The sequence below is a fragment of the Pantherophis guttatus genome, chromosome 1 (genome assembly GCF_059756535.1).
Source record: "Pantherophis guttatus breed Tessera chromosome 1, ASM5975653v1, whole genome shotgun sequence".
Classification (NCBI taxonomy): domain Eukaryota; kingdom Metazoa; phylum Chordata; class Lepidosauria; order Squamata; family Colubridae; genus Pantherophis; species Pantherophis guttatus.
In genome coordinates this window covers 158,745,396-158,770,335 of record NC_142063.1, presented here as the reverse complement: position 1 = coordinate 158,770,335, position 24,940 = coordinate 158,745,396, and the positions used below count along the sequence as shown (strand labels likewise).

At 38.6% G+C, this 24,940-nt stretch overlaps 1 protein-coding gene across 5 annotated transcripts in view; it reads right to left on the bottom strand.

Annotated features, from left to right (window-relative positions):
* Window positions 1-24,940, bottom strand: part of ITPRID2 (ITPR interacting domain containing 2) — a 66,298-nt gene that overhangs the window by 27,611 nt on the left and 13,747 nt on the right. For all 5 annotated transcript variants that reach the window (XM_034428860.3, XM_060688049.2, XM_060688048.2 and 2 more), the window contains 6 exons: window positions 19,713-19,762; window positions 18,625-18,681; window positions 14,643-14,682; window positions 13,332-13,430; window positions 10,990-11,198; window positions 8,632-9,326 (listed from right to left, as the gene is read on the bottom strand). In XM_034428860.3, coding sequence (XP_034284751.2) covers window positions 8,632-9,326; window positions 10,990-11,198; window positions 13,332-13,430; window positions 14,643-14,682; window positions 18,625-18,681; window positions 19,713-19,762 — 1,150 coding nt within the window. The remainder of the gene's footprint in view (window positions 1-8,631; window positions 9,327-10,989; window positions 11,199-13,331; window positions 13,431-14,642; window positions 14,683-18,624; window positions 18,682-19,712; window positions 19,763-24,940) is intronic.

Genomic DNA, 24,940 nt, shown 5'->3' with positions numbered 1-24,940 from the left:
TTTTCAATCATTGTGAAGCTACCATTTTTATTTTGAATAATTTTATTGTTCTTAATTTTATCTTCAGAACCTTTTCCCGGGCACTGAAATGTACTAGTTCACCACTGAAGCTTTAAAATAAAATAGAAGTGACCTAAATCGAATTTAAGTAATTCAAGCAGTGTCTTAAATAAAGTACAGAATTTATTTGATTTCATTGGCTTTTAGGTACATTTCCTTGTTATTTGTCCTCTCAGCATTATAGACACAGGAAACAGGTCTTCACTTTTTTAGACGCCCTCTGAAATCTAGTAACACATGGAACTATAAATAGCCCTTTTAATTACAGAGAAGGTTATATTCAAAACATGTAGACAAACTGCAAGGACAAAACCTTTGCAGAGTTTTTATTTAATCTAGAGGTAGTAATTAACATAACTTGAAACTCTAGGGTATTTAATTCTAAAATTCCAATTTCAATCTGGGGAATTTCAAGACATTTTAATATGAGTGATTATTCTGATTGTTCAAATGCTTTAAGGAGCAAAAAAGGGAAAGAGAGTTCCAAGGGACAGTAAAAAAGAATATTAATCAAGCCTCACACTTTTTGCCCATACACCTTGTTACAAGGGAACCATAGAAGAAAAATATGAAAACATTCACTAAACATTGCAATATTTGTTATATTATGTAACTAACAGGTCAGAACACTTGCTTTTTAAATTAAAAATATAAACATTGTATTATTATATAAATGTTACATCACAGAGACACCTACGTATACTTAAACACTGCTTATTTAATCTCCCTGAATCTAAAAAGACACATGATTTCATAAGTTGGAACATACTCATGCTATTAAGAAAAATATACTTTAAACATAAACATGTGTCACTATTTTTTTTAAAAAAAAACCAATTTTAAAAGAAAATTTTTTTGTAGAGTTAAAGAACTCCTAAAAGTGAATTTTTAACAACCTAGCTAATCTCCTGAATAACAAAATAAGATGATATTTTTATAAATACATGTAACCAATAATTACTGTAAGACAGTAATTTTAAGATGTTTTATTTTTAACAGCATGACTAAATATTGGCTGAACTTGTTGATGACATAAGAAGGATTGATGGGGGGATCTGTAAAATATGTCCCCTTGATGATCTGAGACTATGATGAGATCTGGACAGAGTAGGCCTTTATAATCAAGGCATTGGACTTGAAATTTGGTAATCATGAGTTCTAGTTCTACCTTAGGCATGAAGCCAGGTAGGTGACTTTGGCCAGTTGCTCTCTCTCTCAGCCCTAGGAAGGATGCAAGGGCAAACAACGTTTTGAAACCTTGGGAAGAAAATTGCAGGGACTTGTCCAGGTAATAGACAGAAGTAATACTAATTGACATTATCTAAAAGAATAACAGGGCTCAGTGAATCTCTGGTAATATTTAAAATATGTTAAGGAAAATGAAGATCAACTGCATTAAAAATCCATTTTAATAGTTGCCACACCAAAAATGTTGGAATGCTTATTTCTGTTGTCTTTTCCTTCTCCTATATTAAGAATGTAATTCTGTACATTCCAAAGAACTGAAGAAAAAAAAAATTACATAGCAGAAGCTCAGCTTGACCTGAGAGATTAATTTTACTTCAGTTTAGCTTCATGTTGACACTGGAGTTAATATATGTTTAACACACCTTTGCCACACTGATTTTTTATCTTTGTGGAAAAGAGCTACACTATATATGGGATTTTTTTTTTTTTAATTTGATTTATATGCCGCCCTTCTCCGGAGACTCAGGGCGGCTTGCAATGCGTTAAGCAATAGCCTTCATACTTTTGTATATTTATACAAAGTCAGCTTATTGCCCCCACAAACTGGGTCCTCATTTTACCTACCTTAGAAAGATGGAAGGCTGAGTCAACCTTGAGCCTGGTGAGATTCGAACTTACAGTAATTGCAGACAGCTGGTGTTAATCACAATGCTTTTAGTCTGCTGAGCCACCAGGCCCGGATTTAGTGGAGTCTTTCCATGAACTCCTGTCCTCAGAAGCTTTATCCAGTTTGTATGATTGCCGATTACATTGTAGACTCAGGAATTCCAATTTTCATGAGTTAGAATTGTGTGTTCCAAAATGTAATGTCATGCAACATTATTGTCAAGTCAAGCTAAGAAATCCATCAATTTTGCTATTTCTAGGCTATCTCTGTTTCTTTTAAAGGGTTCTTTGGATTCTCAGAACAAATTGCACCTGACATTCTTATTCGCCCAGCATAGAGAAGTAGCTCTCCATACCAAATATGGGAAGCTCCTAGCAGGCATGATGGACTTACCTGCAAGGCTGAATTGGAAATATTCCCATTTAATTGTCTTTATACATACTGCTATTGAGGCAGAATGATTAAACTACGGTATGAAACACATACCAAAACAACAGCCTCATTGTCAGCCACAATATGGATTTTGACTTAATTCTGAATACCAGTAAAAAGGGAACCATGTAACTGCTCAGACTCTTTGAATGTATGTATGTATAGGCTCACTATTACTTTTCCTACACTATCCATGTCAGGCTTACTCAACCTGTTTCCTCCAAGGAGGCCAAGCTCCCATGGTTAGTCTTTCACCCTGACATATTATGGAACACATCCAGACGGTGCCACCTATGGGGGGGGGGGGAAACCCTACACAGAATTCCTACCCATAAGCAACTATCCACACATACTTCTTGTATAAGACTGGAGACTCTGCCTATTCAAAAGCCCTTGATTATACACAACAACCTATTGGCATGCTTAATGTTGATAAGGCAGGAGTTGGAGTTTTGATGTCCCTGTCCAAATATTTTGGACTATAACCCCCACTGTTTCTGTCCAATGGCCATACTGGTTGGACTGGGAACTGTAGTAAAAATTTTTTGCAAGGCATTCAGTTTTATGTACCTGTTTAATATGAGTAATGCAGGAATAGTGTTAGAAGCATCCCAAGATGAGAGTATAAAAACAGAAGAAAAATCACAAGAGGTGAAACCAAGAAAAAAAATAGAAAAATATGACTTTTCTGATATAAAACCAAAAAGAAATATAGCCTTTTAAAATTCTGCTATTAAGAGTTGCCAGATTGGTTAAGCAGACTCCAAAGTCTGCACTGCTTTCTTAAGGGACCTGGCCTCCTTATTTCGCAACTACTCCATTTTCAGACACTTCCTTAGCTCTAAATTGTTTTTGGTGATAAAATCGCCTAGTTAATCTTTTTCATATAATACATTCAGACAATACTGCTTTATTAAAATAGAAAATCCAAAATCAAAGGACTTCCTTTTAGGAAACAGGCCTATTTTCAAAATACCAAACTAAAGCATTGTGTTCTTGTTATCACTATTTAAAACGAACAAAATAAATACTACTGAAATGAAAATACCTTGAGCTTGATTCAAGGAAACAAAATAGGGATATTTCACTGTGCAATTTGCAATAATATCTTCAGAACAGAAGCTCCAACTCCTAACCCTAACCTAAAATAGATTGAACATAGATTATAATAACAGATAATAATATACTTCCCAGAAAGGCGGGTATAGCCATGACCTAAGTGTTAGTTTCCAGTCCCTCTGTATCTCTCTTCCACAAACACACAAATCTGAGGGCCTTTAAATGTCCTAGAATCCTAGATAGATTTGTTTGGGGGGGTGGGTGGGGGTGGAGAGGGTCTATTTCTGCTCAACCTGGATCAGCCATATGGACAACAGCCAATTACCACATCTGAACAGATACAGGAATATTTTGAAGAGGCGATATCTACCATACTTTTACGCACCTTCCCCCCCCCCCCCAAAAAAGAGGCTGAAAATCTGGATGCATCTTATATTCTGAATGTAGCCCTGCCCAGCTTCTCAAATGGAGGTTTCAGGGGCTGAAAAAAGCCTCAGAAATGAAGCTTGAGAAAAAAAGCCTCCAAACAGAGCTTCAGAAAAAAAGCCTCCAAACAAAGCTTCAAAAAAAAAAAGTGTCTGAAATGAAGTTTCAGAGGCTTTTTTTCTGAAGGTCTGTTTTGGAGGCTTTCAGAGGCAGAAAAAAAAGCGAGGTACAGAGCTCACAACCAACCAACCTGTTGCTAAAATTCACCTCTGGGAACAGCTGATTGGGGGTATTCCGGGAGACTATCCACCCGCCAATCAGCTTTTTTTCTTATTTTCCTCCCCAAAAACTAAGGTGCATCTTATACTCCAGTGCGTCTTATACTCCAAAAAATACGGTAGTTTAACCCTGAATATAAATAAAATCCTACCCTGTTTCCCCCAAAGTAAGCCATGCCCTGATAATAAGCCCAATTGGGCTTTTGAATGCATGGCAATAAGGCCAAGCACTTATTTCAGGGTTCAAAAAAAATATAAGACAGGGTCTTATTTTCGGGGAAACACGGTATGTGTAAAGCCATTCTGACAGATAGGTCAGTAAAAGGGCTGGTCAAAATAATTTGAACTTGCTCAACAATACGAAGGCCTGCCATATCTTCAAAACTCTGCACTTCTGTTGTGAAAGTTTCCCCACTGTCCGATATTGCATAAGCATGCAAACACTACCATGTGCAGTGCTTGGAGAGGAAGAAGCAAGGGGTTAAATTATGAAAAGTGCTTTACAATATTACAACCCAAACTCTACTCATTTTGTATATGCGTTGTGGATCAAGCACTCATACATAAAAGACAGAACCTTGATCATGACATCTTGGACTGCAAATAAATTTTTGACTTGGTATTATGATTCAACAGATGCTTCCACAAATTACGTTTATTTGCAATCCTCCAAATGATTTTGCGCAGCCCAAGTCAATAATCTTCATATCCCCAAAATTAAGCATTCTTACTTGAGAGTGCGGGCACCGTATTTTCTTAAAAGCGTAACAGTTACCCATTTGTGTCTGTGCAAGCCACTTTTTGGAAGAGAAACTGATGAAGAGGTATACTAAACCAATCACTTTTGAGAATATATAATTTTACTCAAGTTTTGCTTGAGGAACGACTGGCAAATCTGATCACGTGGAACAGAGGTAAGTAGAATTCCTTGCTACCAGGAGAGACATTGGCAATAAGGCAGTATTTATTTAATGGCTCTGCTGAAAGTTAAGCAAGGCTATTAAAACGAAAGGTGCAGTAACAGCCAATCTCTGGAGAGGAGATTTTGGACCTACATCAAGTTTTCTGTTTTTTTTTATGTGTGCACTAACAGCTCTCTTATGGCATACAGGTAGTCCTCCACTTACAACAGTTCACTTAGTGACCATTCAAAGTTACAACAGTATTGAAAAAAGTGACTTATGAACATTTTTCAAACTTAGGATCATTGCAGCATCCCCATGGTCACATGATTTACTTTCAGATGTTGACAACTGACTCACATTTATGACGGTTGCAATGCCCCAGGGTCATGTCATCACCTTTGGCAACCTTCTGACCAACAAAGCCAATGAGGAAACCAGATTCACTTAACAACCATGTTGTTAATTCAACAACTGCAGTGATTCACTTGTCAAATGTAGCAAGTAATGTCATAAAACGAGGCAAAACTCACTTAACAAATTTCTCCCTTAGCAACATAACTTTTGGACTCAATTGTGGTCGTAAGTTGAGGACTATCTATACTACTTCTTGGCTGTTCCTGGACAACAGAATTGAAGGATCTACTGGTAGGTTTTTGGTTGATTTCCATTTGATTGCTAAACGTTTTTGTTTTCTAATTAGACTGTGGAGATGAAAGAAATTTTTGGGCACGGTTTTATGCAACTCAACTGTGATCTCATTTTGAGTACAGAAAATAAGCTTCTGACCTGAGACACTGAGTCAGAGACATAGTAAATCTTTTAACAGTAAAGTTTATTTTCTAATCTGAAGCGACTTCTTTGTGCTTGAATTTCAGGGTTAAGGGATAAACCAAAATTAGATCCCACAAAGCTAAGCCTGCATGCCCTTAAACTGCTTCATAAATGAGTCTTCAAGGGTCTCCCATTGTTCCTTTTTAATCAGCATTTCTCCACAAAGAAACACCCAGCTTCCTGCACGCCAGATCACCAGAACTGCCATTTTGCTGAAAAGTTCAGAAGCAAATTCAGATTATGCCATTTAACTTTTCTCTTCCCATCTGATTTGGAACTGAAGTTAGGGATACCTAAAATCTATATAGAACCAGAAATGGCCTCTATGCATTTGAATCAGTTCTTCCGTAGAAAAGAAAAAAGACAAGATGCTGGAATAAAGATACCATTGGTAAAAATCAGAGCAAGATCAGAACAAAAATCAGACGGGTTGCATAGCAGAGTTAAAAAACAGCAAAGACATAGAACAAAATATTTATTTATTCTATTATTATATATTCTGTACACAGAATATACCCTCACTTAATGTAGCCTCCGTAGCAAATGTCTCCTTTTAAAGCATATTTCTGTAAAGATATGACAATTGGAAGATAGACCAACTCTAAAATGTGGGGAAGCCAGGATATGTACTCATTAGCAAGTTGCTACCTCAACTATACCTGCCCTGCAATCTCTAAAACTACACACAACACACAACTGAAACATCAACAGCAGCTTCTTTAATACTCCTTAAACAAAACAAACCCAAAGGCAAAAACACATACTGTAGATGTCTCTGCAAGGCAAAATAACTGTTATCAATGCATATAAACATCCATCTTACAAGCCATTTGCTAGGTCTCAGTTTGCTAAGGCGGCTCCGTGACTTCATTTGCTCCTAGGGCTGTGCTGGAGTTTCTTGTCCTCCCTTTCCCACTGGGGGATTAGGCGGTTGGGGTGGGTGGGATAAGAGGGCTGATCCCTTTCCTTCCCCCGCCTCTATTGCGGGTCGCAGGGTCAGAACCCTGCCTGCATTTCTATTTGCAACCTTTGCCCTGTTCCCTCCACCCTTCCACATCTCCTTCGCCAATATCAATAAGGATGCCAGCACAAATGCATCCGATTGGCTGAGAAGGCAGAGGCCAAAACTCCTGGGAAAGCTGTGCCTTGACTCACTCTCCCACGCTGGCTATCTTGACAGCAGCAGACTTCCGACAGAAGCCCCAGCCACAAGGGCTCTGGGACAGCTTGGAAAACTGTGCCCTGGATATCTCTGCCATGATACGTGCAAAGAAAACATTCCAAAGGCAAACTTGGAAAGAAGAAAAGCAGACCTTTAGGGCACTCCCCGCTCTGTCTCATAGTGTTTTTCTATGCACAAGACAATTAGAAAAAAAGAAAAAAAGAAATTAAGTGAAACTGTCCTCATTTTTGCCATTAATACTTAGATTCTGCACGTCTGTGAACTAACTGTAAAATTATAAGCATAACTTAAGTCACTTTATTTCAGGCGTATTTCTAAATTGCTAAATTTATTTGTCAAAAACAAATAAACCCTCTTATGTTAGTGTGATAGGGGAACATCATAGGGAGCAAATATTTTGCAGTTCAAGAAGAGATCTAGGGCAGTAGCCCCCAACCTTTTCAGCACCAGGGACCGGTTCCATGGAGAAAGGTTTTTCCATGGACCAGAGTAGGGCGTGGCTTCCCACGCTGCCTATAGGCAGCGGATGGGGCTTCGCTTGTTTGCACGACTCGTTTTCTGGCATGCTGCGGCCAGGTGCTGGTCCACAGATCAGGGATTGGGGACCCCTGATCTAGGGTTGCGTAACAAATAAAAAGTTGCACAACTGAGAGGCAAACAAAGACATTTTAATGCCTTAATCAAAATTAGAATTGCTCAGACTTGTCACATGGGTAAGGTTATTAGCAAGTCAGGACAGAAATACAAATGGTATCCCATCATTAGCAGCTTTAGGAATGACATCCAATAAGTTGAAATACACCTCAAATGATATATAACTTGGAATCCTCCAGAATGTTATGACCAACTTCCAGTTGTTACAGCTGGCATAAATAACAGAAAGGAATGGTACAAATTGCAGTCCAGATTATTTGGAGAGCACAAGTTGCTTGTTCCTGACCTAAAAGGATAAGGCTTTAAATTCATCCACTTGTCTACCTAATTCAGTATTACCCACACTGGAATAGGAGCTTCTCATTAAATTGCATAGGCCTGTTTTAGAATTTAAAATATGATTCTTATGTAATTCCCACCTAAAATGGACACAAATCATGATGTCAGTTTTTGTGATCATGGGGAGCTCCAAAGAGCATAAACAAATAAAACTAAGATGCCACAAGCTGCCCATCTCTAACTAACAATAACAAATATGCTGTATCTCTGGCTGGCTTTTAGGCACAATTTAAATAGGAGTACCTCAAAAGAGTCTTCTTTCACATTAGTAACCCCAGCCCCTTTTTATGGCCGTACCTGTAGCTGAAACACTCACTAAAGATCGATCAGGGTTGTGTATGAAGCCATGAAAGATCTGGTTTAAAATTGTAGTTTAAGATCTTCTTCTACACTGTATACCAAAGAACTACCTTAGCAGCTTATCAAAACTCTGTATCCAATATTTGTGCAATCTAGAGGGACAATAACTCTCCAAAGTCCTCTACACAGTTCTACCAACAGCTACCAGATATCAGACTAGAGAAAGCTTGTGCAGAATATGAAGGGGAATTAGCACTTGAGGAACTACAACATCAAAGCAACAAATAATCCTTATCTCTTTCCACATACCTCCTCCATCTCAAAGGAGTCCTTCTGCTGCAGCATGAGGCTGGCAATCGATGGAATGATTAGCGGAACAGAGGCCTCTTTATCAGCCACTGAGGTTGCAGGCATATGAATTGCCCCGGTATCTTTATGTTCAGAACTGGTTGATTCCAGAGTATCACCCATGAGATTAGAAGAGTTCATAGCAGCAATCTTTTCATGAAATCCACCTGTATGTCCAAAAGAGTTATTATTTTGCTGATCTTCGTAAGAAATAGAATAACCTTGAGTTTCCTGTCGAACGCTAGTGCCAGGACAAAGTTCTGAAGAATCCAGAGCTCCTAACAGGTTGGACTGGTTGCAAGGTGCTTCTTCTTTTACTGTTGCCAACAAAGATGCTTTGAAGTGCTTTGGAGTTTTAGCTTCGTTTTTCACTTCTGGTTCTTCACTCCCATTTTCAGATTTGCCCTTCTCAGTGGCTGTACTACTGCCGCTTTCTCCTGCTTGAGGGTTCCCGTAGAGATTGAGTTTAGACAGGGTCTTCATCAAACGATTTGCTGTGTTACTTCGTGTCAGAGGTGGTGGGCTGGATGCCTCTTTACAGGAAGATACTGAATTCATGCTCCCAATTTTCTGCAAGGGAGTGCCAGAAACTTGAGAGTACAAAGAAGAGAATGCATTGGCCACAGTAGTAAGCACTTCAATTTGACGAAAGCGACCTGGCAAAAAGACAAAACCAAATGACAAAAAGAACAAAGGGCAGCACTGTAAAAATGCATTATTGAAACAACAAATGAACTTGAAACTTGCAAAGTTAAAAACAGAAACACCAGAATATCAGCACCAAAGCCAAGCCCGACTTCTGACTTTCAACTATCCTTGGCTTCTGAAATCTGAAGGAATTAACTAGGGTTCCATGCACTAATTCTTTACCAAAATGTTACTTGTAGTATTCCCTGAGGAAAAGTAGATGGCCTTGAATTGTTTTGTCATGGGATCAGTCTTAAGAACACATCTGCCTTCTGAATCACTCAAAGGATAAATATATTGTTTCATTTTTATTGTTTTAATGTTCAGTAGGGATGTAAGCCACTCTGTATCAACTCCGTGGCATATAAACCCAAGAAAGTAATGCACACCAAGTTATATTATTGGGAAACTGTTCAGAGGGAGAAGAGGGGAAAAACATGAGATTCCTTCCACCACTTCTCCATCAAATAAAAGCACCTATTCCTTACTGAACTGTCTTTAAAATGAGCTCCACTCCTCCTTCTCTGAACCTTTTCTCACATTCCAGTTCCATAGGCTATATATTATTCCTACTTCACTCTGCTGTCCACGGACAATTTTGAGTAGGATAGTACCAAAGTTTAGAATTGATTGCATCATCTCTAGTTAGCATAAGACAGAGAAGCTAAGATTTCGGGGTTAAACTTTTCCAAGGAACCCAGGCTGGAAAAGGCTGGCCAATTGCACCTAATGTTTTGCTACTGTTATCTACATACTCACTATCATTTGAGAGGTTGACTTTTCACATTGCAGAATGAAAGGGTAAATTATAGAGGGATAGTTAGCTGCCTTGACAACATTCTTCCCCAAGTGACTAGGTTCAGATGGCTTAAAATTAGAAGGGTTTTGCATTAGATCTATTTATTTCTAGTTTACCGGTCTGAAAAACAAGGAGATTAATCAAGTAATATCGGTTTTTTCCAGGGGTGAAATGCTACCGTTTTGGTCTGGTTTGCCCGAACCGGTAGTAAAAAATGCTACTGGTTCACCGAACCAGTAGTAAAAAATGTTTTTAAAAAGTTCCGACGAACAGCTGAGCAACCCGCAATCGTCAGAACATATTTTTTTTTTACTTTTTAAAGCATTTTTAACTACCGATTCTTAAATTCCGATGATCGCAGGTTGCTCAGCTGATTGTTGGAATTTTTTTTTTTTTTTTTTTTTACTTTTTAGGCATTTTTTTACTACCAACTCGGGCAAATAGGTAGTAAAAAAAGAAAGAGGGAGGGAGGGAGGGAAGGAAGGAAAAAAGGAGAGAAAGGAAGGACTATAAACCTGCACTAGACGCAGCTTCAGAAGATAATCCAGGGCTGGAAGGGATTTGGAGGTTATCTAGTCCAACCCTGATCCAGCAGGACATTGTTAGTAGGTTTCTATCTTTTGATCCCCCAGTCACATGGTTACATAGCCCATCACATGACCCCTCACCAAGCCATGCCCACCAAGCCACGCCCACAGAACCAGTAGGAAAGAAATTTAGATTTCACCACTGGTTTTTTCCCTGGCCAACTTTTGAAATTATTTAGGAACCTATCAATTTTTTATGCATTTCTGTTTACTGAATGTGTATATTGCCCAGTAAGAAAAACATACTTGTCAAAGCAAAATTCGGGTTTTCCACTTCCATCCGTTGCAGTTGTGCACTCAGAAACACTTTGATATCTATTCCCCTTGCAAAAGATGACGAATTAAAAAACCTTGATGGAATTTTAGAAGCAATATCTGGTTCATCACGTCCAAATCCAAGATTATAGAGAACCTCTTCAGGATCTTCCTCATAGAGTTCCAGTAGTTCAGACACACTAAATTAAAACAATAACACAAGAATTGCACTATATAGTCTGCTTGTCTGGTTAAGTAGAGAGGTGAAATCTGTAAGACTGTTACACTGAATACCTGGATTAAAAGATTGAGACTGCAATTTTTAGCTTTTAAAGGAGATGACATTATGATTCTGTGATCTTACTTAAAATATATTTATAAACATTGAAATATTTGTTGTGCACTCTCCCGTAATTATATTAACCTTAACAAGACTTCTCAGCACATCTAGAATAAGCTTCACTGAGTTGGCTGGGGAATTCTGGGAGATGAAGCCTGTAAGCCAAGCTGCCAAGATTGGATACTCCTGAGCTACACTGTTTATTTACTTTGGATATTAATGAGCAGCAGAATTTGCCTAGAAGAATGTTTAAATTTGTATGGTTTCAATCAATAATTATATACAAGGACAGATTGTCAGCAACCCCAATCTTGTTCAAACTTCCTTGAAAGTGAAGCCCTACTCATAAACCCCGTAGTTCAACTATATAGCTCTGAGAAGACTTTACCTGTTCATCCAGTCTTCGCTATCGTAACTGCATTGTTAGAAAACAGTAAGACATGTTCTGTAGTTGGACAGCAAACTCAACTGCATCCTATAAGGTTTGGATTCTAACCAACCAATCAACCAAATTGTTTTGCAGAATGTGTGGCACCTTGCCCTTTCCAGTTCTTTATTTCTTAAATACAAGGGTAATGATGGCCTGATCTAGACAAGGTCTATCACCTGTAAATTGGAGGTGATACTCTACCAATCTCCCTAGTCACCTCTCTTTTTAAAATACTTAACGCTGACTGACTTGAGCTCTTGCTGGTTTATTTTATAAAAAGAGCCTGCACAGGCTCAATAAGAAGCTTCTCTCTTTTAAAGGATATGGGGAGTGGAGATTAGACTCCTAGCCTCCTGCACACACTGACCTTAATCCAGCATTGTTGTAATAACAATATGAGAAATGGTGTGCAATATAATGTACTGTGTTTTCCCGAAAATAAGACCCTGTCTTATATTTTTTTGAACCCTGAAATAAGCACTTGGCCTTATTGCCATGCGCTCAAAAGCCTGATTGGACTTATAATCAGGGGATGTCTTATTTTGGAGGAAACAGGGTACTTTATACTCCACTTGATTTGCTCCCAAATTGTGCCTGGAGACTTTATAGAAATAGTAGGCAATCCGCTCAAAATTTTTGCCTTCCAAAGCATGGGCAGCCAGAGAAATGCAGAATGAACCACACAGACTTTCTCTCTCCCTTACAGAAGATAAACTGAGCTCATCTGATGAACTCATCAGTGCAGAGTTATTTTGGTAATAGAGGAGTGGTTTTCATTGCCATTTTCAAAATGTTTTCAATTTGAGGACTCCTTGGGCCTCTCTGGGGGATGCGGTGGCTCAGGGGCTAAGACGCTGAGCTTGTCGATCAATAGGCCAGCAGTTCAGCAGTTCAAATCCCTAGTGCCGCATAATGGGGTGAGCTCCTGTTACTTGTCCCAGCTTCTGCCAACATAGCAGTTCGAAAGAAAGTAAAAAATGCAAATAGCAAAATAGGGACCACCTTTGGTGGGAAGGTAATAGCATTCTGTGCGCCTTTGGAGTTTAGTCATGCTGGCCACATGACCACAGAGACGTCTTTGGACAGTGCTGGCTCTTTGGCTTAGAAACGAAGATGAGCACTGCCCCCTAGAGTCGGAGACGACTAGCACATATGTGCAAGGGGAACCTTTACCTTTACCTTGGGCCTCTCTGAGTGGTTGTTTTCTTGCAGACGTTTCATTAACCAACTAGGTAACATCATCAGTACTAGTGCTAGGACTAGCACTGATGATGTTACCTAGTTTAGCTAATGAAACATCTGCAAGGAAACAATTAAGGATTATTAAATTTAAATGCAAAACATATACACAGGAGACATAGGAACATACATACTGCCATAATGCGCAGTATGCCAAAAGGTCATGAAATTCTAAAGGTGACCATATTTAATTTATTTCAAAAAGAGATATCACTAAACTGCAGACCCATGGAACTGTGATAAAAACGTATAAAACGTGAAGAGGTGGAATAAAAAAAAAATCCCACTGGTTCTTTACTCCCCCCCTAATAATCCTTTGCTTACCTAGAAACAGTTGCACTGCTTTTTCCTGAGCCAGTGGAATTCATACTTCTCCCCCTCTGATGAAACTGAAGCCTCTTGTCCTTTGCCAATATACTGTTGCTGACAACACAAAGGGAATTCATAATTACAAGGGTGGAGAGCTTGCCTCTTCCTTTAGGAACATCCCAAATATCCAACATTCTACTGCTCCGGTTTTTCTTAAATTCACTTCGGATGCAATGCACAACAGCAGCTTTTCATTGTGAGCCTCATGACGCCTTCCAAACCCCACAACTGTTTCTTTTGCTAAAAGCACCCCACCTAGTTCTATTTACCACATCCAGAGAACTGCATGGAACTTCTGCTTTTTTTTTTAGCTCAGCACAGAATTTTTGTTTGAAAGAAATTAAATATACAAGCACAAAAGGAATGGCTATTTAGCAGTGTCCCTTATTTCCTCAGCTGAAGAGTAGAACCTTTTCCTTACAGATGTTTTGGACTGCTGCTTGCTAAAGCATAACAATGGGAAATGTCTGTGCAGCAGATCAGTTACAAGTTATTGGCTCGATGAAGAACAGCATTACAGAAGGCAAGAAAAACAATGCAGGGTATGGTGGGTTTCAGACATGTAAGCAGAGCCAGGATTTTCCATTTCTGGAAGTTCAGGGGAGGAAAATAGTCCCCCAGCCCATAACTCCATCGATCTGATTTTAAACTAACACTACAGCTTCTTTTCAAAACGTGGAACGCTGCATTTAGAAGCACAATTTGAGGGAATTTGAGGGTCACGTGCAAAGGTTTCAAAGACTGTAAGTTACTCATCTTTGGTTGATAAGTAAATTATGTACTGAGTTATAATCAGAATGACAGGTAAATGTGCTTTATCTAAATCAAATGGGCTTTTCATATTTCTGCATAATATGGAAACACAAAATGCTGCACTCTTGGCTTTTCTCAATGGTTGGAACTCCAAGGACCTTCAGTAACTACAGTAATGCAATGGTGATGCAGTTACTAGACTCCATCACCATTCACTCAGATCCTGGAGAGAAGTTTTACAAAGGTGTCACAATAGGTGGCAGAAGTTCCATTTATCAGTTTAGGATCCGCATTGTTGTTATGGGGGTAAGAAGTGGACCATCTCACTCAGAATGAAAGAAAATCCAAGGCTAACAATGTAGCTGATCAAAAAGAAAGAAAAAACAACTCCTCACATCTGTGTCTCATCAGCTTATAGTCTTGATGACAAACTATTAAAGTGAATTATGCTCATATAGAAAGATCAACTTCATGTCAGACATTACTCCAAAGCAAAAAAGTATGAATTTTTACCAGATTTCCATTTGTTCAATGCTTTGATGCAGTTGATTAGCTGAAAAAGGAGAGGGAAGAGGAAAGAGAGAATGAATATAAATCTGTACATTACGAATTATAGAAACAAAAATGCTTGGTAATCATTAACAGAAATAACAAGCAATTCAATCACTCTTATTTTATAAATAGTATTTTGAAGGCATGTACTGGCAAGCTGTTTTTAGAATGAACTGTTGGAGAAATCTCAATTGGTTGGATTCATGCAATATGTTAAGTCACAGATCGTGGTTTACTAATCACAAAGGATGGGTTTACACAAAATCCCACGCCACACTCACATACATGGCATTGGCACCTAGTGCACTGGATGAACTAGCTATAAAATGAGACTAGGATAAATATGTGAGCAATAGGTGACCCTCTTTCATTCTGAGCCTGAGAAAATGATCCACCATTAGAATTTCTAGCAAGTCCCTTGCATAAATATTTATTTGGCATGAGGCAAAGAGAGCACAAGAGAATTCGCTTCATTCCTTTACCGCCAGTGTCCATAGGACTCATCTGTATTTCTCTCTGTAGAATGAAAGCATATCTCTCTAAGTGCGTGGTTGCTCTTGATTAAGTTGCATCTCCCAATGTTTATGCTTATATATGCAATGGGAAGCCCAGGGCAGAATGGATACACTCAGTTCTGGATTACGTCATGGGGGGGTGGGGGGGGGAGAGGAGGAGAGCATTACAATGGAACAGTCATAGCATCTTTCTAGGCTGTTGCCCAAAGGGATTCAATGGGATCTTTTTTTTTCTTCGCTCTACATTCCCCACTTGATCCAGCCCATTTGTCAACTTCTCTTTTCTTTTGCTGTTTTCTTTCCACAGACCAAGTCTGGCCCCATTCTGTTGAGTTGTCAGAGTTTCTCTGCTGATGGAGAGTCCCAAGCCCCTCTACCTAATGTCCTCCCAACATTCTGTTGGGTTAAAAATAAGAGAATTGCGTTGCAGAATTTCTGTTTTATGATTAACACAATAATAGCTTGGTGTTTTTGGCCTATATTTAAAATATAGGACCTTTTTTTATTTTATTTTATTAAATTTATATACCGCCCTACTCCTGAAGGACTCAGGGCAGTGAACAGCCAAAAAATAAAACACATAGATTACAAAATTTAAAAGACAATATAAAACCACATTAAATAATTTGGCCCAGGACAAATTAAAAACACCCCCAATGGTTAAGACAAATTTAAAATTTACAATTTTAAAAGGGAAGGTTAGGCCAGGTCAGCCTGTTGAAATAGAAAGGTCTTGAGGGCGCGGCGGAAAGTGCGTAGATCCGGGATCCTCCGTATCTCTGGGGGGGAACTCATTCCAGATAGCAGGTGCCCCCACAGAGAAGACTCTCCCCCTGGGGGCTGCCAGTCGACACTGTTTGGCCAACGGCACCCTGAAGAACCCCTCTCTATGAAAGCGTACTGGCCAGTGAGAGGCTACTGGTGGCAGCAGGCAGTCCCGTAAATATCTAGGTCCTAAGTCATGGAGCGCTCTAAAGGTGGTAACCAAAACCTTGAAGCGCACCCGGAAGATCACCAGGAGCCAGTGCAGCTCGTGTAGGAGAGGTGTTACATGTGAACGCCATGTCGCTCCCATAACCACCCGCGTGGCCGCACTCTGCACCAGTTGGAGCCTCTAGGTGCTCCTCAAGGGGAGCCCCATGTAGAGAGCATTACAGTAGTCCAGGCAGGAAGTGACGAGGGCATGAGTGATTGTGCGTAAGGAGTCCCGATCTAGAAAGGGATGCAACTGGCAGATCAGGCGAACCTGATAAAAAGTCCTCCCGGCCACAGCCGTCAAATGCTCTTCTAAAGACCTTAATTTTATCAGGACTCTGCAATCAAAACTAGGAGCATCCTTTCGAGACTAAAAAGATTTGTTTATAAACAAAAGCTGAATAATTAAAACATTTTAAGTCAAGGAGAAATGCAAGGAAAGGGGCATATCTAGAAACATTTAGATTTATCACAGACGTAACTTGATTAAAAAATCCTGCAAGCACGCAAAAATGTGTTTGCCAATAACAGTGAAACAGAAAAGTCTCCAGTAGTACCAATTATTCCACTTTCCAAGAATCTGAAAAGCTGGTTTTAATACATATCTGATTCCAAGACACATACTGAGTATTCCAGAAGTTGAAGAGGCCCAAAGGTAAAAATTTGGTATGGCCCAGAACAAGTCATAGACATTTCACCATATCCTGGCATCTAATTCTTGAAATCTTTCTGTGCATTGCACATGATTAATTATGAACAGAAATCAAGTAAATTCAAACAACGAGCCTTAATCCAAGTTTGTTGCTAGAAATCTAATGCCAATATATTCTGATTTGGTGTTTATAAATCCCATAAAATGTATCTTTTTTTAATGATTCTAGAAAATGTTAACAACATCCTCAACATTTTTCTTGCCAGAATCTGATCCCATTACTGTGAGGTGTAAGTTCAAATTAATACCAGACAGACCCAATATAGAACCATTCTTAAATACTTCAGATTAGCTGGTAGGCTAAAATCAATCTCTTCAACGCATAATATTCCAAAGAAGCCTTTCCCAAATTAATCTCACTTTGATATGCTGAGATTCCAACTCCCAGAATTCCCTATCCTATTTTTCTAGTTCCAAATATTATGGCTGGGGAATTTTACAGTCACATGGAAGACTGTTCTGGAGCACACAAACCCCTGATCCAATTGCTAATGCAGGTCTGCTAGGCAGATATATATATATTTTTTAAATTTGATTTATATGCCGCCCTTCTCCGGAGACTCAGGGCGGCTTACAATGCGTTAAGCAATAGCCTTCATACTTTTGTATATTTATACAAAGTCAGCTTATTGCCCCCACAAACTGGGTCCTCATTTAACCTACCTTAGAAAGGATGGAAGGTTGAGTCAACCTTGAGCCTGGTAAGATTCGAACCTGCAGAAATTGCAGGCAGCTGTGTTAATTACAGGGTGCATTAAACCACTGTACTACCAAGGCTCTGTCCACTCTTGTCATGGAGGACAAAAGACAAGACACATCCTATTTTGCTCACTGCATTGCAGAGTATTTATATTATTGGGTAATAGCTATTAAAATTAAAAGCCTCATGCAACCATGGAAGTTGTCTTAGAGAGAAAAGTAAGAACAATGTTGCTGTCTCACAACCATGAAAATGCTTTTTCATGTTCCTCTCTGTGCTGGCAAGGAAGTCAGAATGAGACTAGGTTGGTGAATGGAGTCAGGAGCTGTTAGGCTTTGAAATAGCAATTTGTGGTTGACTTTTGTTGTTCAGGCTTGAAATATTGAGCAACTCAGTCTCCCCAAGTAACATTTTATTTTTCTATAATAAGAAGCATCTATCCGATCTGCAATAATGGGATGTTGCCCAGGAAATAAAAATGGCGACAACGGGGACAAAATGTTTAGCTAAGTTATATCATGATTGTTTATTACATAAAACCAGGTCATAGAAACACAAACGAGGCATGGTGAATAAATGATTCAATACCACGAATCTTGAAGGTTTGTGATTTAAAACAAACAAATCACCCAGCTGATGAAGAACAAGTCCACATATTTTAATAAGATAACTGATCTGAAAACAAAATAATTATTTTTACAGCAATATATCCGACTCCAAGAACAATCTGCATAATATTTTGGTTAGTATGAAACAGAGAGGTGAAATTTGAAGGAAATTGTAATGTCTCACTGAAACAAAATTTGTCATAAGTATACTTGTCTCATTTTGAAAACTGAAAAAGATTTGGATATACTATTATATTTTACTGAAAGATTTCTGACACATTTTTTTCAAGGATCTCTTCCTACATTTTTAAAGTAACAACTAGTAAGCTCACATGCTTCAATCAGAATAAAAATTACACTGTCCAGTTTTAGAAAAGCAGAGTAGTTTTATTTATTTATTTTTTAAAAAGCATACACTTAACGCAACACCCACCTTCTGCTCCCAGAGATAAATCATCTTCAAAACTTCCTCCATTCCTCACCAGCATGCCTAGAAGAGATATCAGTTTGGCAAAATCAAAATCTATTGTTGTGGTAATTTTCCAGCAATACTGTCAATTGTAAATTAAAACACTAAACATATTTTGGAATATCTATTAATTTGCATCTCATCTTTCTTTTATAGCATTCCCTTCTCCACTTTCTTTCCTCGTCGCAACTGCCCTGTGAAATACTGACCGGCCCAAATTATATTAAGAGTCCATGGTTGAAAATGGGCTTAGAGCTGATCCTTGTTCTAATTCCATACTTTAACTACCACATACATTAGCATATTGTACAAAGCTGTAATGAAGTTTACAGGCTTTTTACAGTCTAATAAACCCCAAACTGTTAGCACTGGCAGTTTTGAACAAAAATGACAAATCTTATAAGACATAAAGAAAATCTCCAGAGATATTGTCAAGCTAAAAAGAAAAAAAAAGAGCAATTTCCTATCTACAAATGTCACATAACTTAGTACTTCTGATTCACATCAAGCATGGCACAAAGCTTTAACGTTTTGAAACTGCTTACCAAAAGTTTCAAGCCTAAATATCATCTGGGAACAAACATTCCCTTTCATCCCTGGAAAATGAAATGAAAGAACTCCAGCTATTGCAAAGGCTTCTTCTCAGCTCTGTCACTACCTGCACATTCTTGTCGTACTTTGAACTTTTGCATTCTGCAGGTGGTAACTTTTCAGGTGTGGTGAGTTCAGTCTGAGCCAGTCAAGAAAGAGTGTGCTGAAAGGCTGACCTATTTCATAATACACTTCTTTCTCACTCTCTCCTTCCAACAGGGATACCTATACAAGAGTCTCACTTAGCTTTAGCAGGAGGGAGAAACTTAATACTGTAAATACTTACCCCTGAACATCCCATTCCTATTCAGAAACAGTGCTGGGAGAGCAGGGACCCAAGATTCTCTTCACAACATTCAAACAGCTTTCAATTCAAACTGCACTTTGAAGAGTTATTATACTTGTATAATTCTGCCCAATGAGCAAGAAAACAGAGAAGTCAGAAAGTGCCAGATATTTACCTTTTAATGTTGGGTTGCTCTGCTCATCCAAGGAAGCTCCCAATGGTGTTCTAAAACCACAAAAGAGATTAAAATATGCATGACTCCTTTAAAACTTGCTTCTTCACATCCTTCCTTAAAAAGCTGACTTTTTCACATCCGCCAACTCCTCTTCCTGAAATTGTCCGTGCACGCGTACATACAACTTATAAAGTCCACTCTGAGAAAACTGACTGTCTATACAGATACTAGTTGCAAAAGCCAATTAAATCGAAACTACAAGAAGTGAACTCTGTTGGATCTCATTTCCAAATAAGTATGAGCAAGATTGCACAAGCTCTCTTAAGTGTGGGCTAGCACAGCAACATAAAGGTGAAGAATTAGTCATGTTTTAAATGCCTTAATGATTCAGAGAGAAAATACATTAATTGAAAATTCTTTCATATTTTAGAACACTTTCCTGCCACATTCCTATATCCAGTTCGGAAAGAGTGGACAAAATAAGCACACTTTAGATGTAAAATGGACCCATTCACCTACATAGCCCTAGGTTGCCACAATTAGAAAAAGATTTGTCATTTTATTATATTCTGTCATTCAACTTAGACTGTAATTATAAATCACCATAGTAAACAACAAGCATCTAATGGAGCTTATTTCTAGAAATATACCAAGTGGTTCATAATGTTGTATTATGAATCCTTTGTAGGCTTGCCAACAGCCAAATCAATGAGCATGGAGTTTCTGAAAGTCACTAAAGCAATAATACAGATGTGAACCCTGAAGTTATGATAGTCTGCTTGTCTGTTTACCCTCTGCCCCAATTATGGCAAACAGACTTTATCTTGCCAAACAATGAAAGCAGGGGAGGAAACTTTGGAGCCCACTGGCCCAGAGAATCATGGGTTCTCCCTTCTCCCATGCCTTCAATATTTACAACAAATGTGAACCAAGTCACAAGAGCTCCAGTAGAATCTGTAACGAGGAAGCAGTTGGAAGGAATAAGGGAACAAAGGAAGAAGAAACTGGTACTATTTCACATCTTCCTCCTTCATTGCTATTCCCAAATCTATCATAGCAGCACTGTTGCTGCCAGCCTACTCTTCCTTTCATTAACCAGAGAAGGCATATTTTGCCAGTGACTCCAGATGATCAAAGTCCCTTATGGGTCCTTGGACCCATTACTGTAAAAGGAAAGAAGCACCCATCCTTCTTCCCTCTCTCTCTCTCTCTCTCAGTGTTGCAGAATGGGATGGGAGCCCAGGGCCTGAGCTCTTTTCACCACTGGAAGACCCATCTGAAAATTCATAAGGCCCCAACCACTCTATCCATATGTCAGTTTTTGTGTTACAGTACAATGCGTATTGGGAAGAACAAATACAACAGCTGTGTGCCATCTGTTGCCTTGTGGCAGCTTTTAAAGAAGAGGCCTTATTTCCAGGTCAACAGTTGATAACTCTTAGGACTTCAGCAGCACTAAGGAAAACAGAAAACCAGCTTAGCCAGGCCTGCTCTAATCCCATCAACAGATGCCTGTTGCACAGAATTTAGCAGGTGGGTCTGTTTACCTCTGTGCTGTGAAAAGTTTCACCTGCTGGTATGGAGAAATCAACAAGTGAAAGTATTCACAGAAGCCAGGCAAACAAGGCCAACCCTGTATACTAAACTGGATAAAGACAAAGGATACCACAGCCAGTGAATCAGTCAGCAACTCAGCTCTCCAATAAAAAAAAAAAAAGAATCATCTTGGGTTTGTTTTTACATGCATACACGCTAAAACCTTTACTATGGCACATCATGCAAGTAAAAAAATAAATCATTTTGAAGTAAAATAATCTTTAATTATTATCATGGTAATTAAATCACACGATTTACTACCCACTTTAGTAGAGTATTTAGGCTGCAATGCTACACATATTTACCTAGAAGGAAACCACTGAGTTGGCACAGAAGACCATCACCATAAAACTGCTTGCTTATTTTCTCCAAAGATCGTAACGGCCATTTTGTGCAATTATTTCTAAGGTCATACAAATAAATCGGTCAGGCAGCTGATGAGATGACTTTCCCTGCCAAAGTCATTCAGGAAGAGAAGCATGGGGGAGAAACCAGAAATTGCTTTCCTAATGTTGTTCCGTTAACACTGTTACAAATAAAAGTGGAGTGGCATGGAAACAGCTCCCCAGATTTGAACTGCACTTATTTAGAGTTTCACCAAGTGTGGGATATAATAGATATAGTAATCATAAAGGAGTAATACATTTGTTGATACGTAGATGGTTATTTTTATTCTTTATATGTATTACATTAGAGTAAGAGAAATGTAAGTCAGTGTGATCTTTTTTTAAGAAGTGACTAAATGCTTAATGCTATGCCTAATTTAATGCCAAAGGCTTCTAGTTTCAATCATTACTTAAATGTAGCCTTATGGCTATGCAATCCAACGCTTTTTAAAATGTCTCTATCCTTATCCCTTATTCACCCCTTATTCACTGTTCTGCATAATATTCAGCTTGCTGAGTTTTAAGAAGTTTCTTGCTACTCTGCATTAAACACTTCAAAATCATGTGCTAAAGATTTGTTATCTTCTTAAGGACCAACATGGACAATGTTGGTTTTCAGACTGCTTTTTTGTTTTCAGCTTATTCCTGATTCATAGCCTTTACTTGTAGCTGAAGTAAAATAGTGCAACCATCACTGACAAATCAAATCAAATCCCTTACTAGAGGCCAGTGATCCAGACTAAATAAAAATAAATAAAACCCAGAGAGCAGAGGTACAAAATAGAGCATACAACACAAAATAAGAGCATACAAGATAAATATATATATATACAACGATGCTTGCACTATTTTGCTATCAGCAAAATGCTAATTTTACAAGCTGCAAAAACAAACTTTGCAAGAGTTATTAATAAATTTCATATAACATTATTCAGTCCATCCCAAAAATGAAGTTAGGAGTTAAGAGCTCTTTGTATATGTCTCAACTGAAATTGCAATATAATAGAATATTAATTCATGCTTCAATATTACTATCTTCAAAAGACTAGGACCTTTCCATAAATGGAATTTTACCACAAATTTTTTATTGCCCTCTGCTTAAATGCTTTATTGATCTACAGTAGCATACCAATCAAAGAGAATATTATTTCAGAATAGTAATGCATTCCACAGAAATAAAACAAGCATGTGTCAGCTCCAAAATGACCATTACAGCTGAAATTTTGATCTGACTTCCAGTTTGTCTAATATTCTTCTAAAAGAGCAAGAGAACTTTGGCCTACAATTCTTATCACCCCTGGCTAGTGGCCTCACAGACGGGAGTTGAGATCCAGCAATATTTAGAAACCAGTAGGTCCCATGTCTGCTGTTTGGGGGCTCTAGGTATTGATGAATGGCATCAAAGTTGCAAGAAACAAGAACTGTTCTTAAGACAAGAGAAAATTAAAACACATATTAACTTTAGCATAAATTTAAAAACCCAGTTCATATTTAAAAATAAGACCCTGAGCAGAATCTCTTACTATCCTGGTAATCTCTGTAGGCTTTCTGCCAGCTGCCATGTCCTTAAATATGCTATCATGCCATACTGATTACTGGGTTGAGTGAAGTAGAATAGTAACAAAGCAGCACAAGTCAATATTATACTACTAGTCATACAGGGAAGGCATGTAATATGAAAAAGAGATTAAGCTGATTACCAAAGATCTGTTTCTCCTCTCAATTAGAATAGGAAGTTGTCGTATTTTGCCCTTGTTCATTCATTGCATTGCACAGGGATAGGCAATATACTGCCTCTGCAATATTATGCAACCAGTTCCAATATCTTCAATCAGCACAGGCAATAATTTGGCATGTGAGAATTGTGGTTACAAGACCATCAGTTGTCTATCCTCTACTGAGGTGTGATAACATGTAAGTTCTAAATTAGATTAAAACCTGAGAAATAGACCAAGAAGAATTTGCCGACTGGGATTAAGTTATTCATGATGTTAGGTTCCTATGAAATCAATGGGATTTCAATACAATGAATTCAGATATTAGGTATTTTAGTGCCAGTAACCGAGAAAATAGCTAGTCTACTGCATTTTTGTGGTCTTTCCTGAAACTTTTTGCTCATCCCATTTCCAAAGCCAAATTACATTACAAAACTTGGTGTCAGTTCCCTTATTTGTACCTTCAAAACAGTACAGAGTTGTCTCACTCATTTCAAGGGGACACTGACCGCAAACACTGAAGCAACTGCAGTAATGTTTTAAACCAGAGGTCACCAACTGGTGGTCCACGGACCACTGGTGGTCCATGAAAAAAATTTGGTGGTCCGCAGAATTCTTTGTTGCATTTTTATATTGCACTAAATACTATTTATCTTTTTAAAAAATTCATATTAGTGGTCCAGAGGATTTGAAATTATGAATTTAGTGGTCCCTGAGGACCGAAAGATTGGCAACCCCTGTTTTGAACCCATCCTCTCCTTTTGAATGTGGACAGGAAATATCAAACCACCAAGGCACTTTAGCTAGGGAAAGGAGTGTCCAACCCCTGAAAATTGCTATGGATGAAACTCTTGAGCTTTTGTATGTCAATGAAAGAAGACTCAGTGGAGGGAGGGAAAAGGGATTTTTATTAAAAGGTTTTCAAGCAACAGCCTTTCCAACCCAGAATTTAAACAAAGGCACTCATTGTTTACACCATTGGCTCTTAATGGTTCTTTTAAAATTCTCCCCATTCTCTTTCCTTAATGGCCACTCCAGAGTTTCTCCGGATCCTTCCTAGGCAGTTGCCAATGATACATGGTGCTGGCTGGTAGCAAAATGGTAAGTGAAGTTGACATTCTCTCCCAGAAGCAAACCTTTCACCTCTAGAGCGGATTAACAGCTACCAGCAAAACCGCTCTGTCAAACAGCCTCCATGTATTTCCTACACACAGGGGGGCCTGTAATTTATCCCATTACAATGAAAGCAGTGAGAGAGAGAGAATGTATGTTTGAACACAGGCAATTTATGTGCATAAAAAGCCCTCAGAGGGCCCAGCTGGACAAGTGGAATATTTAGAAATGAGTTACTTCACAGCAGTTGCTTAAGTCAGCCAAGCCCCTTTGGAAGTGAATTATTTGACTGAAAAGGAAGGTTGGTTCTGGAGGAGGAAAAGTCTTGGTTATTTTGCACTTGTTTAAAATAACTTGTTTTGCAGATGGGAGGGGGATGGGGGGGATCTTTCCTTTGCATTTAGCTAAGCAGGCACCC